This window comes from Corylus avellana, chromosome 3 (genome assembly GCF_965113065.1).
Source record: "Corylus avellana chromosome 3, dhCorAvel1.hap1.2, whole genome shotgun sequence".
Lineage (NCBI taxonomy): Eukaryota > Viridiplantae > Streptophyta > Magnoliopsida > Fagales > Betulaceae > Corylus > Corylus avellana.
In genome coordinates this window covers 10,289,387-10,308,887 of record NC_142492.1, presented here as the reverse complement: position 1 = coordinate 10,308,887, position 19,501 = coordinate 10,289,387, and the positions used below count along the sequence as shown (strand labels likewise).

Below are 19,501 nucleotides of genomic sequence, written 5' to 3'. Positions count from 1 at the left end.
ACAAAAAGACGTCATTTTGGGTTGGGTAAATGTTGTAGTTTTGAGGCAAAAAACGGTATAATTTCTTGGTGAGGATATAATCGGCATAAAAAGTCAAACCGTTTGAGTTTAATGTTGAAAACTAACAAGGGTCAAAAGTGATAAAAATTAAAAGTTTAGGAGTGTTTGTCAAATCGGCTGAAAGTTGGGGACAAACTGAAGTTTTTTTAAAGAGTAATACTAGGTACCATCTTTTTATCTTTCTAAAATCTTCATAAAATTAATGTGACTTTTAAAATTACTATTTGATCAAAATTCAAGTGTAATTCATCTAAAATTTAATAGTAATTTTAAAAATCACATTAACTTTTAAAATATTTAAAAAAAAAAAAAAATTGTACTTAGCATTACACTTTTCTAAATTATTAAAAAAGTACCACAAAATTTCCTTGTCCGGTTAAGTGGGACAGCTCTGTTGTCAACGCACCTAACTCAAAGAGAATCTTCTTAACCTAATCGTTGAATTACAAACACGTGGCATCAGACTCATTTCACTCAATTAACACATACATTATTTAGTTTCACTCACAGTTTGCATTTCTCCCTCACCGTTTCACAAAGCAAAAGCCCAAAGCTGGCAGAGGCATTATCGATCGAGAGAGTGAGGATCGCCGAAGAAGTGTCACGTTCTGCCATCTTGTCAACGGAGACCTGGGATTCCGGCGACATGGTGGCCCGGAACTCGCCGGACTGGCTTCCCTCCGGCTGGGTCGTCCAATTCAAAGTGCAGAAAACCGGTCGCAAAATTAGGGTAATTTCTAACATTTCAGCTTAATTTTTGCATTTTTGTTCAACTTTGGGGGGTTTTAGTGCTTAATCGTTAAAATTTCGTACCTTTTGTAGCTGTATTTTACAGATGTATTTAATCACGACGATATTAATCGTTGAATGGTCGAGCTCTATGATCAAATATGTGTGCATGATTGCTTATCTTTAATGGGCCTATTGTTATTTTTGTATATTGGTGTAGACCATGGTGCTTTGTTTAGCTCATGCAATTTGTATAAGTTAGCTGCAATGGTTGTCATTGAGGGCTCCTCAAACGGGGCAGTTATAACCGCCCTGCTAACCGCTAACTGTTAACTCCTAACCACTTTGGTAGGCAAAACCACTACTGCATAGGGTAGTTGCGGTTAGCAGTTTTAGGGACAGGGCAAGGCAATAATAACCGCTAACCGCCTTCATATATATATATATATATATGCCTCCTGGGCATGAGGATAAACTGCTTAGCCCGTCAGAGATGAAAGCTCCCGGATTACCTGGTAACTGGTTCTGGCGGGTAGGGTCAGTTACCCGTAAGAGTTTGATTAACGGTGAGGATTGTTGTACAGTATGCGTTTGCGACATGCAATTAATCTAAGTAAAGTTCTCCTACGTTATATATATATATATATATATATATATATATATATATATATATATATATATATATATATTAATTTTTTCATTTGTATTTGGATTAATGGATTTTGGCTATTTATGACTATGTATGTGAAATATATAATGTAGTATGTGATGTTTTGGGCTAAACCTTATTCAAAAATATTGGTTGGCCCAAAAAACATGTTTTTTTTTTTTCATCTTTTTTTGGAACAGTTTGGCTTGAAACCCTTAAAATAAGTCCAAAAAATAGGCAAATCCCATAAAATAAGCCCAAAAAATAGACCAATTAAAGGCTCAAAACATTTAAAAAGCCTAAAAGACCATATTAAAAAAGCCGATTATTGGATTGAATAACAGCTAACCGCCGGTTATAAAATAACCGCTAACCGTTTAGGCGGTTGCGGTTATTAAAAATCGATAGCCGCCCAATGCGGTTGCAGTTATAGCCAATAACCGCCGGTTATAATTGTTTGAGCACCCCTAGTTGTCAATGTTGTTTTTTTCGTGAGTGTTTGAAAATTTTCGCATGATGGAAGAAAAGGGATTGCATGCAGCTTATTGGAATATGTACAAGCAACCAAGACGTTTGATTGTGTGTTAAATAGGTTTGCATTTGGAGTTGAGGAGCTAGTGCTATTTCTTAATTTGTGGTTTGGCTTAAATACACTAATGATCCTAGTCTGGTCGTTCACTTGCATGAGAAGCATGTATTGTTATGAGTTTGTAACTGTGAAGCGATTTGACGAAGGAAGATTTTTTTGCTGTTCGGAATTTTGGCGTCTTGGGAATCCATATCACCTTCTCTTGTCAATCGTTAGAGCATGGCAGGGAAAACCCAGATGTGCACACTTGCACAATTTTTAATAGGAGCGACCCGATAATCATGGAAGCTTGCTATACATGTTACTTGATTTTTCTTTTTGTTGTGGTTATTCAAATATTTCAAAAGGCTACTTCATTGGGTCTACTTCATGTTTGGCTACCAGAACTTAAAAAATGTAGACTTCTTTTCGTAAAGACCCCCCCTGACAAACAAGATCTTAATAGGACTATCACGGACAAATAATGGCTCTATGCTAGTATTTAGAGTTATAGTTGTGTGAGTCATTACTATTTTTTGCTACATGTTAGTTGTATATCTGTTTAATTGATCCACATGTGATGAAACCACTTTTCGTTTTGTTTTCATTTAGCCTTTATTTATGTTTATGACCTATAAGCTCTTTTCATTTGCTGAAAAGACAAAGGAAGGAAAATTAGGAGCCCTAATGTTATCTTGGAGTAATAGTTTATAAGTATCTTCTCTTTTACTTTGGCCTCTTGGCAAAGGAGCAATAAAGTTAGAATTGCATGGTGGCTTACAAGTAACAAAGGGAATAAGTAACTAAAGACCAAGAAAGTTTCAAATTGAAATGAAGAACACTAGGACCAATTATCTGGTCATGGAGCTGCTATGATTCTTATGATATATATATATATATGTTTTTTTTTCTGATTTTGTAGTTTTACACAAATTTGGAAACTGGGAAGAAGTTCTTCTCCAAGGATGAAGTTATCCACCATACAAAAGTTAGTAGCAGAAAAGGTAGAAGGCCTCAGCCATCTAATAGAAACACCAAAAGGCACTCTAGAAACAATCCTAAGGCAGTAAGAACCAATGAACATCCTGAATGGTTACCTAAAGGTTGGAATGTGGAGGTGAGAACCCGGAACAGTGGGCCAAAAATTGGAGCAAAGTACAAGGTATGATGTACATTTATTAAGTGATCTTTTTTCACTTGCATTGCATGGACTTCTACCATTTTATAACTTCAAACCCCCCCCCCCCCCCCCCCATGCATGGCAGATGCAATGTCAGGGAGCTTTGATGTTTTATGTCTACTATTTTTGGTTTTCTAATGCATCACTAGTGGCTGATTCTTTTCCTTGTATTGCCTTTATAGTTGGTTGAAATGAGGAATTTCTATATGCTACTAATCACGAATTAGCCATAAATTTAAAGTAGATAGTTGGCATATCACATGCCCATCAGCACGTGCATCAGGAAAGCAAATGTTCCATTTTTAAATTTATGGTAATTAATTGATATCTATTTGTTGGTAACAGTTATTTGATATATTCCTTTTTGATTCAAATTTCATTTATTTATTTACTTATTGTGCATATTGGTCTCTATAGACTCAAGAAGATAACTTTCAAAGATTATGCTGAAATTAGTCTTTCAGTCAAATTTTATTTTCTTCTCCTGTTCAAACACTTAATTGGAGACTTTTAACATTTTTTTTTTTTTTTTTGATAAGTGACTTTTAACATTTTATACCTTGTATTTCCTGCAATATTCTTTAGTCCTACGAATTAGATATAGTATGATTGTATGATATATACTTTCAAAAAAAATGATTGTATGATATACAAAAATTCTCCCCTTGGCAAAGGTTCCTCCCTTGAGAAAGGTTCCAGCCCTACTAAAGGAATTGATGAAGATACAATTAGATCAGAGTTTTGGCAGTATCTTCTAGTGGTTTTGATGGATGCTATGTGCTAAACAATATCCTGAGTGATTTTTAAGATAAATTTTATTAGTGTACTATTACTGAGAAAGCTACATACTTGAGTATAACGTGATTCCATACTCTTTAATGCTGGGCCTTAATCTAATCTCCTGTCAAGATTTGTTGGTATGGTAAATTTCTAGCGATTGTTTACCCCTTAACAGTGCTCTGTTCAATCCCTATTCTGTCTGGAAATAATTCTTCAAACCAACTTTACCAGTTCATTATTAATTATAGGCATTTTAAATTTTTTATCAATGGAAACATTTGATAATATGAAAGTACTCTATTTTGTGAAAACAATTGTTTATTAAGAAAGTTTAGGACTCTTTCGACTTGTACTTTGCCAACCAGAGTCTGCTATACCTGGCCAGCCTTGCTCAAGTTGTAGAATGAGGTCATCTACATAGCATCCATCCTTGTGATGAAGTTCTTCGGAAATATTGGTCATTAATTCTTTCATGTGATTGCTTTCTTGTTGCAGTGTTATCTTGATCCATTGACCGGATGTAAATTCTATTCCAAGCCACAGGTGTTTCAATATCTCAAAACTTTAAAGCTGGGTAGTAGGACACCCATAAAGAGAAAACCAGATATTGGTCTGCCTTTGGTGAGCAAAGTTCATTCCCATAAATTTTCTCATGCATTCTTTTCATTTTTGTAATTTTTTTTACTGGATAGTGTTGTTCTCTCTCTCCTATAGAACATGTATTAGTAACAATGTTTTGTCAAGTTTGGGAAGTTTTTTTTGTACCTTATAAAGTAGGTTCATCTTTAATGATAAATAATAGGGTTATATGAGAACATTTGTGAATACAAAAAGGTTTACTTTACAGACACATAAAGAATAAAAAGTCTAACTACGCAAAAATGTATGAGGCAACTCTAACAATGTTTTAAGGATCTCAGAAAACAAGCTAGGCAGCAGCAACCAAAGAAAATTACCATCCAAACCCAACTTAAACTTCAAACCACAAAAGTTCTTCTCAGAAAGAGCAAATACGGCTTTCATGTGAGCTTCTACTGTAGTTGTCCTTTCTTTTACAGGAAATCTCATTCCACTTTTTGTGAGCACCATCATATTATTTCTGCTTAGTTTGACTACTTTGTAATGACAAATATGATCCTTGACTCCAGAAAATATCTACTGCATTGAGGTTATATTTAGATTTTCCGGTTGATGTCTTGCCACTGGACCCTGGTTCGTGTTGATTTGGAAAGTTGTCCAGAATCTGTTTGCCCTCTTCATCCTGAAAACCACCAATTTGATTTTCCCCTAAAGTTATCTAGACTATTTTTCTCTCTCATCGTGAAACAAGTGATTCAATTTTCCCCATGGCCGATTGAAGTTGCTGTATGAGAGAAATTGCCATGGTGATACCCAGGGGGGGGGGGGGGGGGGGGGGGGGGGGGCTGGGAAAAAAATTTCAAGGTAAAAATAAATTTATAAGGTAATTTTTTTTTTTTTTTTTTTGCCTACTTGCCCCTACCAACAAAATTTTTTGGCCCTTGGCCCCTACCTATACTAATTTCTACCTTTGTCCCTGGTGATACCAAAAGTAAGCCCACAAAACTTCTTAATTGTTATAACTTAGTGTCAATATCTGTTCATTAATCTGAAAGTCCAGCTTGCTAATAAAATAAATAATGTTTCGGCTAAACCTGTTCCTTTAACTCCTTATTACTGCAAGGAGTTGTACATGGGAGATCTTACTACAGCACTTCTCTCATTGCTCTGAATGATCACCTGTGACTTCGAAAAACTCTCATCACACATGCACTCTATTTCTTCAATTTGTGTGAAGTTTACATTCCCGAGATATTCTTTTGCAGCCTTTCATTTCCCAAGGTAATCCATTTACTAGATCTAAACCCGAGGTGGTCCGGTGTCTCAAGACTAAAAAAGCACTTTGCACATCCAGACAAAAAGGCGACAATCATTAATGCACCATTAGCTAGGAACATTTGTTCCATAATATACAGAAGTTATGGTGTCATTTTATTTTGCATACATGTAAATTTACGTTAGTACCTTTAGTTAATCTGATATACATCTCTAATAATTCGAGTATTTTCTAGGTTGTAGTCGAGAAGTGTACAGCGGAGGATTTACCAGCAGGGTGGATAAAGGAAATCAAGACAAGAAAGAATGCATTGGGAATTAGAAGGGACCCGGTATGGAATCTTGTATGCCCATGTTTGGTCCAGTTGCAGGCATTTCTTCACCCTGTCCCTCTCTCTTCCTTCCACACACATGCACACACATTGAGGCAAATATGTATCTATTCCAATTGTGCATCCTGTCTAGAGTGACAGCACTGTCAACTAGGTGCAATTTATTTTTAATGACTTTTGTACTAAAGTTATCAAATTCCTACACAATATATGAATTTTGATTGGTACCTCCTTGCTACAGTATTACACAGATCCGAGAAGTGGATATAAGTTCCGCTCCAAAAAGGATGTTTTGCGCTATCTAGAAACCGGAGAGATTAGTAGAAATGCATTTAAACCAAAGGAAAGCTGCATCAACAATGAAGAGTTGATTAACGGTGAAATCTCAGTAAGTCTGCACCTGTGTTGCTGATATCTAAGGATAGAACATATGCATTGATTTCATTTAATAGCGAAACTTTGGCACTATAACATTGGATAGAATGTTAATTTTCTATTGACTTTAGAGAATGTTGGCAAAAAAAAAAAATTGTTTAGAACTTAGGAATAGGAAGAATATTAAATGGTATCTGAAACTCTTTTATCAAACTTTAAAATTTTTACTTACATTTGGATAAAGATTTGGAATGTCAACAATAATCAAAAAGGAAAAGAAAACATATATGGACAAAGCATTAGGGTTGTAGATACTTTATCATTTGGTGTCAAACATTCATTTGCTGTAATGTTCAAACAAGCATTGAGTCAATGAACTCTAATTTAAATGGCACTTCTTTCCTGCATAAGAATGGAATAAAGGATTAGGTAGTGGGTTGAAGATCCTTTGGGTGCATGTATAACTTACTAATGAAAAAAAAAAAATTAAACAAACATTGAATCTAGTTTGTTGGATGTAATAGAGTATAATACATCATCATTTACCATCATTATAACTACATGTCCATTGTTCAGTTTAGCAATTCCTTCCTAAGTGGTTATAGTTGATATTAAGCTGGGCAACTTAAATGCAAATTTGTTTACAAAAAAAAAAAAAAACAAATTTGCATTTCACATTTTATAAAACTTTTTTGTTCCTTAAATATAAATGAATTAATTAATGAAATTCATAATATAATTTGGTGTCTAATGTGAACCAACAAAAAGGCAGAAATATAGGCTTTTTGAGTGAAAAATTAATTAAGTTAATTTACGTTACAAAGTCAACAGAGATTGTGAGCAAGTTTGAGCTCATTCTAGAAATTAACAAACCAAACTTGAACATAACAATGAGATCTGACTTAAGCTTGTGTTCAACTTGAGAGTAAAACAAAGCTGGAACACCTTATTGCTCAACTTGGCTCGGCTCGTTTAGTCCTACAAGTAATGTATTCATGATACCAGTCATGTCATTTATCTTTTTTATGCAATGGTGTCCCTAGTAATTTCAATTAATTCTGTATCAAATTTCTAAAACTTGTGATATTACACCTTACAATCCCTAGTATTTTCAGTTAACAATGAATGAAAAATCTCACATTGCATTAGAGAACATACCAATTTTCATTGATTAAAAAAGAAAAAATAGATCATTAATTAGCAATCTCTCTGTCCTAAAAGAGAATAACAACTTCTTTTATACCTTTAAGGCTGTGAGAAAACTATATGCATTTTCATTTTTCCAATTTCACCATATTATTTATTAAAAAAACCCTCCATTCATCTTGCTTAAAACTAGTCTCTATTTCTTTGTTTGTTACATTTAATTTGGCTAGTGCTTTTAGATTTCATTCTTTGATACTGTTACAGGTTAAATTTCAAGTATGTCAACTTATGTTGTTGAACTACTTTTATTTTATAAGAGAGGATTTATGTACTGCACCATGAGATACTATATAAATAAGACATTACCAGGAGGAAAACCCTAAGTTTTGGGTCTCACTCTCACACAAGCAATCTTTTCTTTTCCCTACTATCTTAGTTTCTTTTCTCTCTTTTTTTTCTTCCCATTATACTATTCGACTTGGCATCAGAGCAATCAAATCCTAGAAAAACCTACAAAAAAACAGTTTTTTTGACATTTTGTGGTGTCTGGCCGTTGACATTAGCCGTATGGATGTTAAGGCCAACATGGGCAGTAGGACTGCGTTAAAAAGCACATGGGCATTCTATGTGTCTTGAAGGTGGTCAATGAGTGGCGTCTGGTGGCATTCACGGACATGCTTGAAAACTTGACAACCATGGCCTTGGGATTGTTTCAGATCGGTGTCAATGCTTGATTTTGCTTATTAAGGATGTGAAAAGTGTCCATCGTCTTAGTCTAGGGTGTTCTTTTTTTTTAAAAAAAAAAAAGAAATCTTGGGCTATGCTTGTTAAACATTTTGAAAAGTATTTGTTTCGTTTTTTTATTTGAAAAGCTTTTGATATATATATATATAAATAAAAAAATAAAAAAATTGATAAGCGTTTTTGGTACGGTTCACATTTGAAAAGTCTCTTTTGTGGGTGCCACAAAAGAAGACTGTTTGGTGAACTTTTTGAAAGTGTGTTGTGTTTTCAATGATATGAACATGCGTATTTTTTCAGGTGTGAAGCATGATTTATTATTTATTTATAAGTAGGGTGGCTGCATGGCCACCTTTGTCTTGTTGGGGTGGCTACTTGGCTACCACTGTCTTGTTGAGGCTAACCTGATGGGGTGGTTGCACGGTTACATTGTAACACTTCGGTCCCATATTGAAAAAATGAGTAGTCCACATAAAGTGGGTGATTTATAAAGACACATAAGTGGTAAGTCCCACATTACTTACTTATTAGGTGAAACTGGGCTTTATGAGTGATTTTAGGAAAGTTCCAAATTAACTATTCATTTTTGGGTGATGTTACTAGCGTTTTTTCCTGGGTCGTTACAAATGGTATCAGAATCAGGTTGTAACGCCATGTGGTACTAGACCATTGCATGACATGGCCTTAACGAGGATGTCAAAGATTTAAGAGGGGAGTTTTTAACACTCCGGTTACATATTGGTAAGATGACTAGCCCACATAGAGTGGGTAGTTTATAAAGAGAGTCATGGGTGCTAAGTCTCATATTGTTTACTAGATGAAATTGAGCTTTGTAAGTGATTCTTGGGGAGTTTCAAGTTGACTAGTCTTTTGTAACGATAGTGCAAATGTGGCTATTGCTTTTTCCTCGGTCCTTACACACCCGCTCTTCCATTGGTGGTTGTCGTGAGGCAACCTTCCTATTTTTTAAAGCAATAAGTGTTTTGTGTTTTCAAAGATACGTAACCTGAACATGCATATCTTTCCAGGGTGTGGAGCCTGCCTTCTTATTGACAGTTGAACTATTCATATCACAATAGTAAAATTGGATGGGCTTAACTGCCTTGCTTGTTCAGCGTCAACACTCTTATATGTTAAGAGTAAAGGAAAAATGGGATATTTAAATGGTAAGATCATTGAACCACCGCTGGATGGTCCTACTATAAATGGGAAGCTAAAAATTCCATTACTATGTCTTGGCTATTGCACTCTAGGCAACCATAGCCTAGCGAAGGACATTTATTTCTTCACACTGCAAAGGAAAGTTGGGATTTGGAAGTTTAAACCTATTCTTAAATGGTAAGATCATTGAACCACCGCTGGATGGTCCTACTATAAATGGGAAGCTAAAAATTCCATTACTATGTCTTGGCTATTGCACTCTAGGCAAACCATAGCCTAGCGAAGGACATTTATTTCTTCACACTGCAAAGGAAAGTTGGGATTTGGAAGTTCAAACCTATTCTAAAATGGATAATGCAGCACATATGAACTAAAATGTCAGATTCATGGAACAACCCCAAAGTGAGTGGTCTGTAGCTATGTATTTTCATAACTTCATGGTTTGTGGTAGGATTTGGATCATTATTAGAACTTCCAAACCAAGTGTGCAACAGATGCATAAATCCGTAGAATGATAGAAGAGGGTTGTATCTCTGAGTTCCTCATGGGTTTGAATTAAGAATATGATGTAGTTCGAGTTCAAATTATGTGAAAGGATCCTCTTCCTTCTTTAAGGGAGATATTTGCATATGTTCAGAATGAGGAGAGTCATAGTACTATGCTCCACTCCGCTTCATAGGAGCAATCTGCCTTAGTCACTGAATCTCAATGCACTAGTAAAGGAGATTACAAGAGTTGTGAATTGTGATGGGGGGAAGGTGACAAATACTACCCTAGACGACAAAGACAAGCTATTTTTGTGGTCACTGTAACAAGACAAGACAAGGCGTACTAGGAAACTTGTTGGAGACTTCATGGTCGTCCCATAAGAGGTAGAAGGCGTCTTTGAGGAGGTGTAACTTGGTCTTGTGCCAATAACATTTATATGGTAATGACGACACTTTCCACACCTACTCCTAGCCCTACTTTAACACTAGTGCACTCAAAAAGGAAGAGGTAGACACTCTTCGTCGACTTATGGCTCAACATGAACAATCCACTACTGCATCCTCCTCGCTTGTTCATACAAGTAATTTCGCCTTTGCTTTGAACGCATCCTCCACTAAATCTAACAACCCTTGGATCATTGATTCGAGGGCCTCCGATCATATGACCTTTTTATCTTCTTTATTTTCCACTTATAACCTTTGTTTCGATTGGAAAAAAGTTAGAATACTTATGGTTCTCTCTCACCTTTGTTTGGACCTTGTCATCGTTCTTTATATAACCATGCCACTAATCTATTGTATTACGCGTACTACCCTTGATTTGAATTGTAGATTCATATTTTATTCTCATTACTGTTTTGAGGACTTAGTTATGGAGGAGATGACTGGCGAGGTAGCTTGAGGGATGGTTTTTCCTATCTGGATTCTTATCCCAAGACTCATGGTTGGCTCAAACAGGCTTATCACACGGTACAGTCAAATGACTTTTGCAGCAAGAATTTGACTCTTAACATCAATGACCGAGGCATCCTTCGTTCTTTTCTTGTTGCAATGCATGCTTCCTTTATTTTTACATAATAATGTTTCTAAGAGTGTGGCTTTCTTTGTGTGGACGGTGGTTTTAGGAAAAATCCTCACTTTGGATAATTTACGGAAGAGGAATGTTATGGTGATGGAGTGGTGTTACATGTGTAAAAAATGTGGAGAATCCATTGACCATCTACTCCTGCATTATGAGGTTGCGACTGAGATATGGAATGTATTTCTTCAACTTTTTGGAGTTAGTTGGGTTATGCCGAGAAAGATGATTTGATTGTTTGGAGAGTTGGAGGAGACAGTTGGGTAATCGGCTTGCTTTGCACATATGGAGGCTAATTCCATTGTGTGTGATGTGGTGTCTATGGCAAGAATGGAATGCACGAAGCTTTGAGGATCGTGAGAGCGGCATGATTGAATTGCGGAAATTGGCGTTAACTGCTTTGTTCTCTTGGAGAGTGACTTGGCCTCAATTGCATGATTCTACTTTTTCTGATTTCTTAGAGTTATGTAATTCTTTTTCTAATCTGTAGGGGATACTTTGTATATATCTTATGTACATAGGTTGCGCCCCTCTACGCGTTTGATAATATATTTATTATTTATCAAAAAAAAAAAAAAAAGTTTTAGTGTGAAATTTGTGAGCTGACCAAACACTATCGAGTCTCTTTTCCTCCTAGTACTAATAAAAGTTTTGAGCCTTTTGTTCTCATTCACACTCATGTTTGGAGCCTTTCCTAGTGGTTTCTTTATCTAGATATCGTTGGTTCATTTTGTTTATTGATGATTATTCTTGGACCACTTGGACCTATCAAAGGACAAATGTGATATGCTATTAGTTTTCCAATTGTTTTACAAAATGATTAAGACAAAATTTAATACCTCTATAAAATTTGTTCGTTCTGATAATGGGGGTGAATATCCATCTAGTAACCTTCGTACAAATTTTCGTCAAAATGGCATCCTCCATCAAACCAATTGTGTGAATACTTCCTAACAAAGCAGATTTGTTGGGTGGAAAAATCAGCTTCTTTTGGAGGTAACCCAAACCTTAATGTTTTCTATGTATGTTCCTAAACCTTATTAGGGTGATGCATACTAACCGCTGCATATCTTATCAGTCAGATGCCATCTCGTGTCTTAGATTTTAAAACACTTCCTCGCCATTATTTTCTTCCCAATTTGTTGTTCACTCTCGAGTGTTCGGACATGTTTCTTTTGTCCACCTCCATGCTCCAACTTGGAGTAAGTTGGATCCTCGAGTCCTCAAATGTGTCTTAGGTTATCATCCCACTAAGTCTTAGTCTTACAAGTGTTATCATCCCCTATCATAGGAGCATTTTGTGTCGGTGGATGTGATTTTCTTTGAATCACAATCTTATTTTCCCTCAGCCCAAACTTCTCAAAGTCAAAGAGTGAAGATAAGTTTCTAGAGAAATTTCCTTTACCTATTCTTGCTAATTTGTGAGAACATAAAAAGAGCCTCCTGCGAATGAATCGTCACCTTCACCGACTAATAAGCCATGTAGGCACCAATGGAGAAGTTAAGAGGTTACTTTAGACGGCAGAAGAGTAAGACCATTTCCTTTGCTCCTTGCCAAACATCAAACTCTGATCAAGGTAATTCTACTTCTATCTCAAATTTAAAATCTTCAGTATTTGTTGTCAGTGATATAGATCTACCTATTGCACAACCTAAGAGCATTCCTAGTAAACTCACCAAATTTTACTAGCCAAAACAGCCAAAAATCACTTTTCTCAATTTTAGCTATCAACTTTTTTAAAGCAATCCCAGCAATCACCATTTTAGCTATACACTTTTATTATTCTAATTACATATTATTTTTCAAAGATTTCTTTATTCTTTCTGACTATTTGTCTTATTCAAAAATCACTTTTCTCAATTTTAGCTATCAACTTTTTTAAAGCATTCCCAACAGTCTCACCATTTTAGCTATACACTTTTATTATTCTATTTACATATTATTTTTCAAAGATTTCTTTTTTCTTTCTCTAACATTTATATTTTTGAATGTTTGTCTTTTCCTAACGGTCATATTTCTGACTATTTGTCTTATTCTAATGTTCATATTTTTTAAAAATTGTATTTTCCTAACTGTCATATTTTTGAATATTTGTCTTATCATAAACAGTCATATTTTTTAAAATGTCTTTTCTTAATGGTCATATTTTTTAAAATTTGTCTTTTCCTAACGGTGGTGATCGATAGCTTGGCTTGGCTTTGTGTTCCTCTAGGTTCTCTTCCAACGTGAACGTTTGGGTGGGTTGAGAGTGAGAAAAAGAAATAAAAGGGAGAGGAAATAAGTTTTAATAATTTGTTGAGTCTATTGGGGAGCATTTTTTGTGACTTTTAATGATTTGGCTTACCAAAATCCTATTTTGGTGAGTCTACTAGGAATGTTCTAAAGAAGTTAAATGATGTACTCAACATCCACATCTAACTTTGTTTCTTATCTCGTTTCTTTGTGTCCAAATTGTCTTATGTGTCTATTCGTCAAAATTTAAAAGAAATAAGTGACCCAAAGTAGAGGGAAGCAATGCAGGAAGAGATGAAAGCCCCTCACAAAAGTAACACTTTGGATTTCATTGAATTGTATATTGCAAAAAAGGTTGTTCGATACACATGAGTATTTACAGTAAAACATGAGACAAATGGTTTTGTAGAAAGATACAAGACCAGATTGGTTGCAAAAGGTTTTACACAAACCTATGGGATAGACTATGAGGAGACATTTGCCCTGGTAACAAAGATGAACTCTATTTGAGTCCTACACTCGTTGGCAGCAAATTTATATTGGTCACTCTACCAACTTGATGTGAAAAATGTATTTCTTCATGGAGACTTAGAAGAAGTATATATGGAAGCATTCTATGGACTGAAACAATCTCTTAGGGCATAGTTTGAGAGTTTTTTCTGCACTATGCTTATAAACAAAGTGGAGCTGATCATACACTTTTCATCAAGAATTCTTTTCAAATAAAGGTATCTGCTCTTATTGTTTATGTAAATGATATTGTATTTATAGGAAATAATGTTGAGGAGATTCAATGATTAAAAAATTATCTTGCCAATGATTTTGAAATAAAAGACTTGGGCATTCTGAATATTTTTTAGAAATAATTACCTTCCCCCCTCCAAACTGCCACTCATCTACACATTTCCCCCATGAATTTTCACTTGTCACACTCAACTTCCTTGAACTACCATTTTCTTACAAAAAATTGTGTTGTTAGTCAAAATGGTTAAAAGAATGTAAAATGATGAAAATACCCTAAGAAGGAAAAAAGCCACCAAAAGAAAAGAAAAAAGTCATCCTAAGGGTGGCTAAACCACCCCAACACCTGGGGGTGGTGGCTGGACCATGGGATATTCTTACATCATCGGATTTGAAGCGAGATGAGGTCGTATTGCATCTAAACAAGAAGGTAGGATGAGAAATCAATACATACAATACACAATCAATCATTGTAAACCCATTTTCACAAAATATATAGATCTGAGAGAGAAAAAGCTGAACTTGATGAAAAACGTCAGAGTGATTTTTGTTCTTCACTTTTTGTTGCCTTTGGCACAAATCAGGGTATATTCCTAATTAGTTTTTGTTTGTGTTAATGCATATTGTTTAGATTGACCTATGAAGTATCCATGGGTTTGGTGCTCTGTATCAGAAGCTGGGGTTGGGTTGTTGTGGTTTGGATGATGGGGAGAGAGGGTTATGGATGACACAGAGAGAGAGAGGGTTACTTTGGCTTGGTTTTTAGAGTGTCATGCTTCAGATCTGATGATGTAAGATTCAGTATCGTCGTCTCAAATAAAGTATTTCAGAGAGAAAAGTTAGTGATCTTTTACGTTGATTCTTTGCTTTATTTATTTACCAAGAAACCGCAGGAAGAGAAAAAGAAAAACTTTGATTCTTACTAAAATCCGTTTTGTTTCCATGCAACCAAATAGAGCATTAGTCTAACCTCTGTAAAGATAAAATTGAAAGAGTATGTACTCAGCTTGATTCCTAGTATTATGTCGATCTTGATTTTGTATGAAAATATTGATTCTCTTTTGTTGCAATTCGATATATTGATATTTTTTTTCTTCTTTTGGTAAGCTTTGTTTCCTAATTTTCTGTTTAGAAAACCGAGAGAAAGAAATGGAACTGAATGTTTCCTAATTTTTTATTTGAGGATATTTTTGTCATTTTATGTCCAAAAGATTTACATTCCGTTTGATTTAACGATCTTGACTAACAGAGAGGTTTTTTGCCAATAAATGACAATTTAAGACAGTTGAGTGTGACAAGTGGTAGTTCATGGGGCTATATGAAATAAGTGGTCATTTAAAAAAAAAGGGGAGGTGGGGGGAGGTAATTAACCCTAATTTTTTAGCTATTGAGGTGACCAGGTTGAGACATGGCGTATTTGTTTCTCACCAAGAATATGTTATTGATGCTCGGGTTTAAAGCTATTGATAATTTGGTACAGTCGAATATTCAGTTGGGTGAAAGTAGTAAGAGTCCTCTAGCAGAAAATGGGCAGATATCGGCAAATTGGTTGGCAAGTTGATTTATTTGGCTCATACTCATCCAAATATTACATATGCAGTTAGTGTGGTGAGTTAGTTTATGCATTTGCCACAAGAGTCTTATCTAGAGGCAGTCTAACAGATCCTTCGCCACTTATAATCTGCCCCTAGTAAGGGTTTGTTTTTTTTCTCGACATCACTTGAAGATAGGAGCTTACACAGATGTAGATTGGGTTAGATCAGTTATGGATCGATTTTCCACTTTATGATATTAAACTTTTGTGGGAGATAATTTAGTTACTTAGTGTAGTAAAAAAGCAGAATATGGTTGCTAAGTCCAGTGCAGATGCAGAATTCAAAGCCATGACTCATGTAGTGTTGGAAATATTATGGTATAAAATATTATTGAAAGAACTTGGGTTTGACTAAAGATTCCAAGAGACTGTATTGTGATAATAAAGCGAGCCTTAACATTGTTTACAATCCAATCCAACATGACCGAACTAAGCATGTAGAGATTACAGGCATTTTCTTAAGGAAAAATTGTGATCAGGATTAGCTTGTACACCATATGTAATGTAAAGATAGGAGAACAACTTGCCTATATTCTAATGGAGGGAGTTTTGAGTAATGTCTTTCACACAATTTTAAGTTGAGAATGCGAGATATTTTTGCCTCAACTTGAGGGGGAGTGTTGTTGAACTACATTTATTATATGTTTTATGTTTATGTTTATGTTATTTTATGAGAGGGCATTTATGTACTTGCTACCGGAGACGCTAATATAAATAATAAATTACCAAGGGGATAACCCTGATGTTTGGGTCTCACTTTCTTACAAGCAGTCTTTTCTTTTCCTTACTCTCTCCTTTTTTCTTCTATTGTACTATTCAACTCTTTATACCTACTAAACGGTATACTTATCCCATCCAGTAAACAGTTGGCTGTGAATCTCATTTAATTCATTCCCTTTTACCTACTTCCATAAACACCAAGAGTTTTTGTCCATAGTTTCTTTAATATTCTGAATACCGAGATCCCCTGGATCAAGTCTGATTCTCATATACTGCAACTATAACCACGTGGATATGACTGGCTATATGCAAATCATATTAACCTTATTGAACACTTCTCCATTTTATTGTGTTTTTTGGGCAGTTTAGACATTATTCCGGAGGAAGATTTTGATTTTATATTTGCCTTTTTTTTTGGGGTCTTATAGCCATCAACTGCAGCTAAAAGGCAGAAATTAAATCCCCCAGCAGCTAGACAGAGGCCTTTTGCAGGTGAGAGATCATAGATGATGAACACTTCTCGTAGCATGATTCATCAATTATACTAAAAGTTGATCGAAGTCAAGAGGAGTTCAATAATGAACCAAATTATTTACTAAACTGCATTTCTTCTGTGTCGAACTTTTTACTGCAGGTAAGGGAAGTTCTGACAAGGACAGCTTGGTATCGGCAGAAGCCAAGAGCTCAAGGAGAGGGCGAGCAAGTAAAGTATCTGCTGAACAGAGGGTTGCTTTTGCTCCCACAGCTGAGATTGTCATAGGCAAGCATTCAGTGGGGGATACAATTAAAGAGTCTGCTGAAACGATGGAAAATTCTAATCCAGGGAGGTCAACATTGCCTAAAGCTGATGGCCCCAAGAGAAAAGGTCGACCAAAAAGTCTCCCTGCCAATCATGAGCGTGTTTTAACTCCTGTGGTTGATATCCTGCAGGAGAAGAATGGCCTTGAGAATATGAAGGAAAAAAGTCTCCCTGCCAATGATGAGAGTGTTTTAACTCCTGCGGTTGATATCCTGCAGGAGAAGAATGGCCTTGAGAATATGAAGGAAAAGAGCACTAGGAAAAATCAGATTAACTTAAACAAGTCCAAGAAGAAGAAAGAGTTTAACATGCCTTGCCGATCTTCGAAACGGCTTGCGGGGCTTGAACCTGAGCAGGTTGTCAACTCTGTTCGCAGTCAACAAGCTTTTCGAGTTTCAACTAGGAAGTTTAGTGAAAGTGGAGCTGGTCCAGATGCAGGATTGGCTCCATGTAGTTTGTCAAATGGAGCATCTGAGCAGCCCAAAGATGGGCAAGAAACTGTGAATGAACATCATGCTTCTAAAGACTTGAACAATCCATTACATGGAGAGCCATCAGAGAAGAGCAAGAGGCCTCTCGAAAACCAAGCTGCTTCCAAAGAGCAACTGGAGGTGCTGGAAACCGAAACAATGGATGATGAGAAACAAGAACAACCCTACTGTCCATTTGTGAATTCTTGGTCAGATCCATGCCTAGAATTTGCAATCAAGACTCTTACAGGTGCATTGCCACTGGAGGACACTACTAATAACAGGCCTGTTGAGATCCCGCAAAACGAGAATGCTCTTGAGGGTGGAATAAAAAAGAGCAGCAATAGAACCCGGGTTAATGTGAAGAAATCTAAGAACAAAAAAGAGCTTAAAGTACCGCCTCGGTCTTCAGGTCGACTTGCTGGATTTGAACCTGAGATGGCGGCCAATTCGATTTCCAGTAAACGAGCTCTTCAAAATGCAAGTAGAAAGTCTCATGAAAGTGAAGCCATTCCACCAGTGGTTTTGGCAGATGGACCATCTCAGCAGCTTGAGGCTGGGCTAGCTATGGAGCCTGCGGCACATCATACTTCTACAAACTTAAATACTCCAGTACTTGGAGAATCATCAAACAGGAGCAAAGAGCCTCTTGAAGCCCAAGTTGTTTCCAAAGAGACACCTCAAATGCCTCAAAGTGAAATAATGATAGAACCACAGTTCTCCTTTCCTTTCGGGGATTCTTGGTCAGACCCATGCCTAGAATTTGCATTCAAAACTCTTACTGGTGCAATACCCGTGGAAGATAATTTGGCAATTCAAGGAAGCTTCCAGGAACAACTTGATATCTCTCACGCGCAGAGGGATAGTAGTTTGGCATTGCCAGATTTTGGCTTACCCAGCTCTTTCCAAAACGACATTTCGTTCAATTTTGATTCAGCAGAAAAACCTGTGTCAGGACATGAGCCTGGAAATGTGAGCTTGCCAAGTTGCAGTGGAGTTGGTTCTCAACAACCTTGCTTGGAAGGCAATAAGGATCTCCATGGAAATGTAAACTCCTAGAAGAAAGGCAGCTAGTTATCTGAGATAGTTAGTAGAAATCTGCCTTTCGCTGTTTGTATTTTGTAATATTTGTAACTAGGGCTTGATGCTCAGTGTCATCTGCTTAGAAGATATAGGGGCAAAAGCAAAAACAGGGAGGATTTTGAGTCACAGCTGTTGTAACATTGTTTCTTTTTCATTTTTTAGCAGAAGTTTCAATGGAGAATTAGGCGCCTAATCTAAACTCGTAGCAACACAACGGTCCATGATTCCCAAAAGAAAAACCCATATATGGCACAAAGTCAAGTTTTTAAAATGATTTTGGCCCAACGCAAACAGGTCAGCTAAAAAGTGTGGCTCAAGCCTCAATTGTCTTATCTTGACATCAAAGATAGGGCATCACTTTTAGACTTACTTTGCGACTCGGTGGGCATTTTGTTTTATTGCATCTAAGAATATATATAATGTTACGTCATTTAAATGACAGTATATTATACTACACTTTTATCCCATTTTAATTTTACTAGGTTGACATGATAGTGCCTAGTAATTCTTATATATATATATATATATATATATATATATATATATATATATATATATATATATATTTTATCAGATTGATCTAAAGGTTATTATAACCTGCCACGTTAGCATAGCGTGATAAAGTTGTTTAGATTTCTTTTCGTAAATCCATGAAATAAAGAGAAATGTTATATGCAACAACTTTTCTATCATTTTCAATCACAAAACGTTGCAATATGA

The 19,501-nt window shown here is 35.9% G+C and overlaps 1 protein-coding gene across 1 annotated transcript; it reads left to right on the top strand.

Moving 5' to 3' along the window:
* The first annotated feature begins 565 nt into the window (after window positions 1–565).
* Window positions 566–18,967, top strand: LOC132173718 (uncharacterized). Its single transcript, XM_059585302.2, has 7 exons — window positions 566–790; window positions 2,929–3,168; window positions 4,462–4,587; window positions 6,057–6,152; window positions 6,394–6,540; window positions 16,858–16,921; window positions 17,064–18,967. Exons 1-7 carry the CDS (start codon window positions 707–709, stop codon window positions 18,755–18,757), a joined length of 2,451 nt encoding a protein of 816 aa, XP_059441285.2. The 5' UTR covers window positions 566–706; the 3' UTR covers window positions 18,758–18,967.
* The last annotated feature ends 534 nt before the right edge of the window (window positions 18,968–19,501 follow it).

What these genes read in the sequence shown, in the direction of transcription:
- LOC132173718 (XM_059585302.2), top strand. Translation starts at nt 707, where the DNA reads ATGGTGGCCCGGAACTCGCCGGACTGGCTTCCCTCCGGCTGGGTCGTC. An exon ending in AAATTGGAGCAAAGTACAAG is followed by an intron (nt 3,169 to 4,461) that starts GTATGATGTACA and finishes TTCTTGTTGCAG; the next exon opens with TGTTATCTTGATCCATTGAC. An exon ending in TGGGAATTAGAAGGGACCCG is followed by an intron (nt 6,153 to 6,393) that starts GTATGGAATCTT and finishes TCCTTGCTACAG; the next exon opens with TATTACACAGATCCGAGAAG.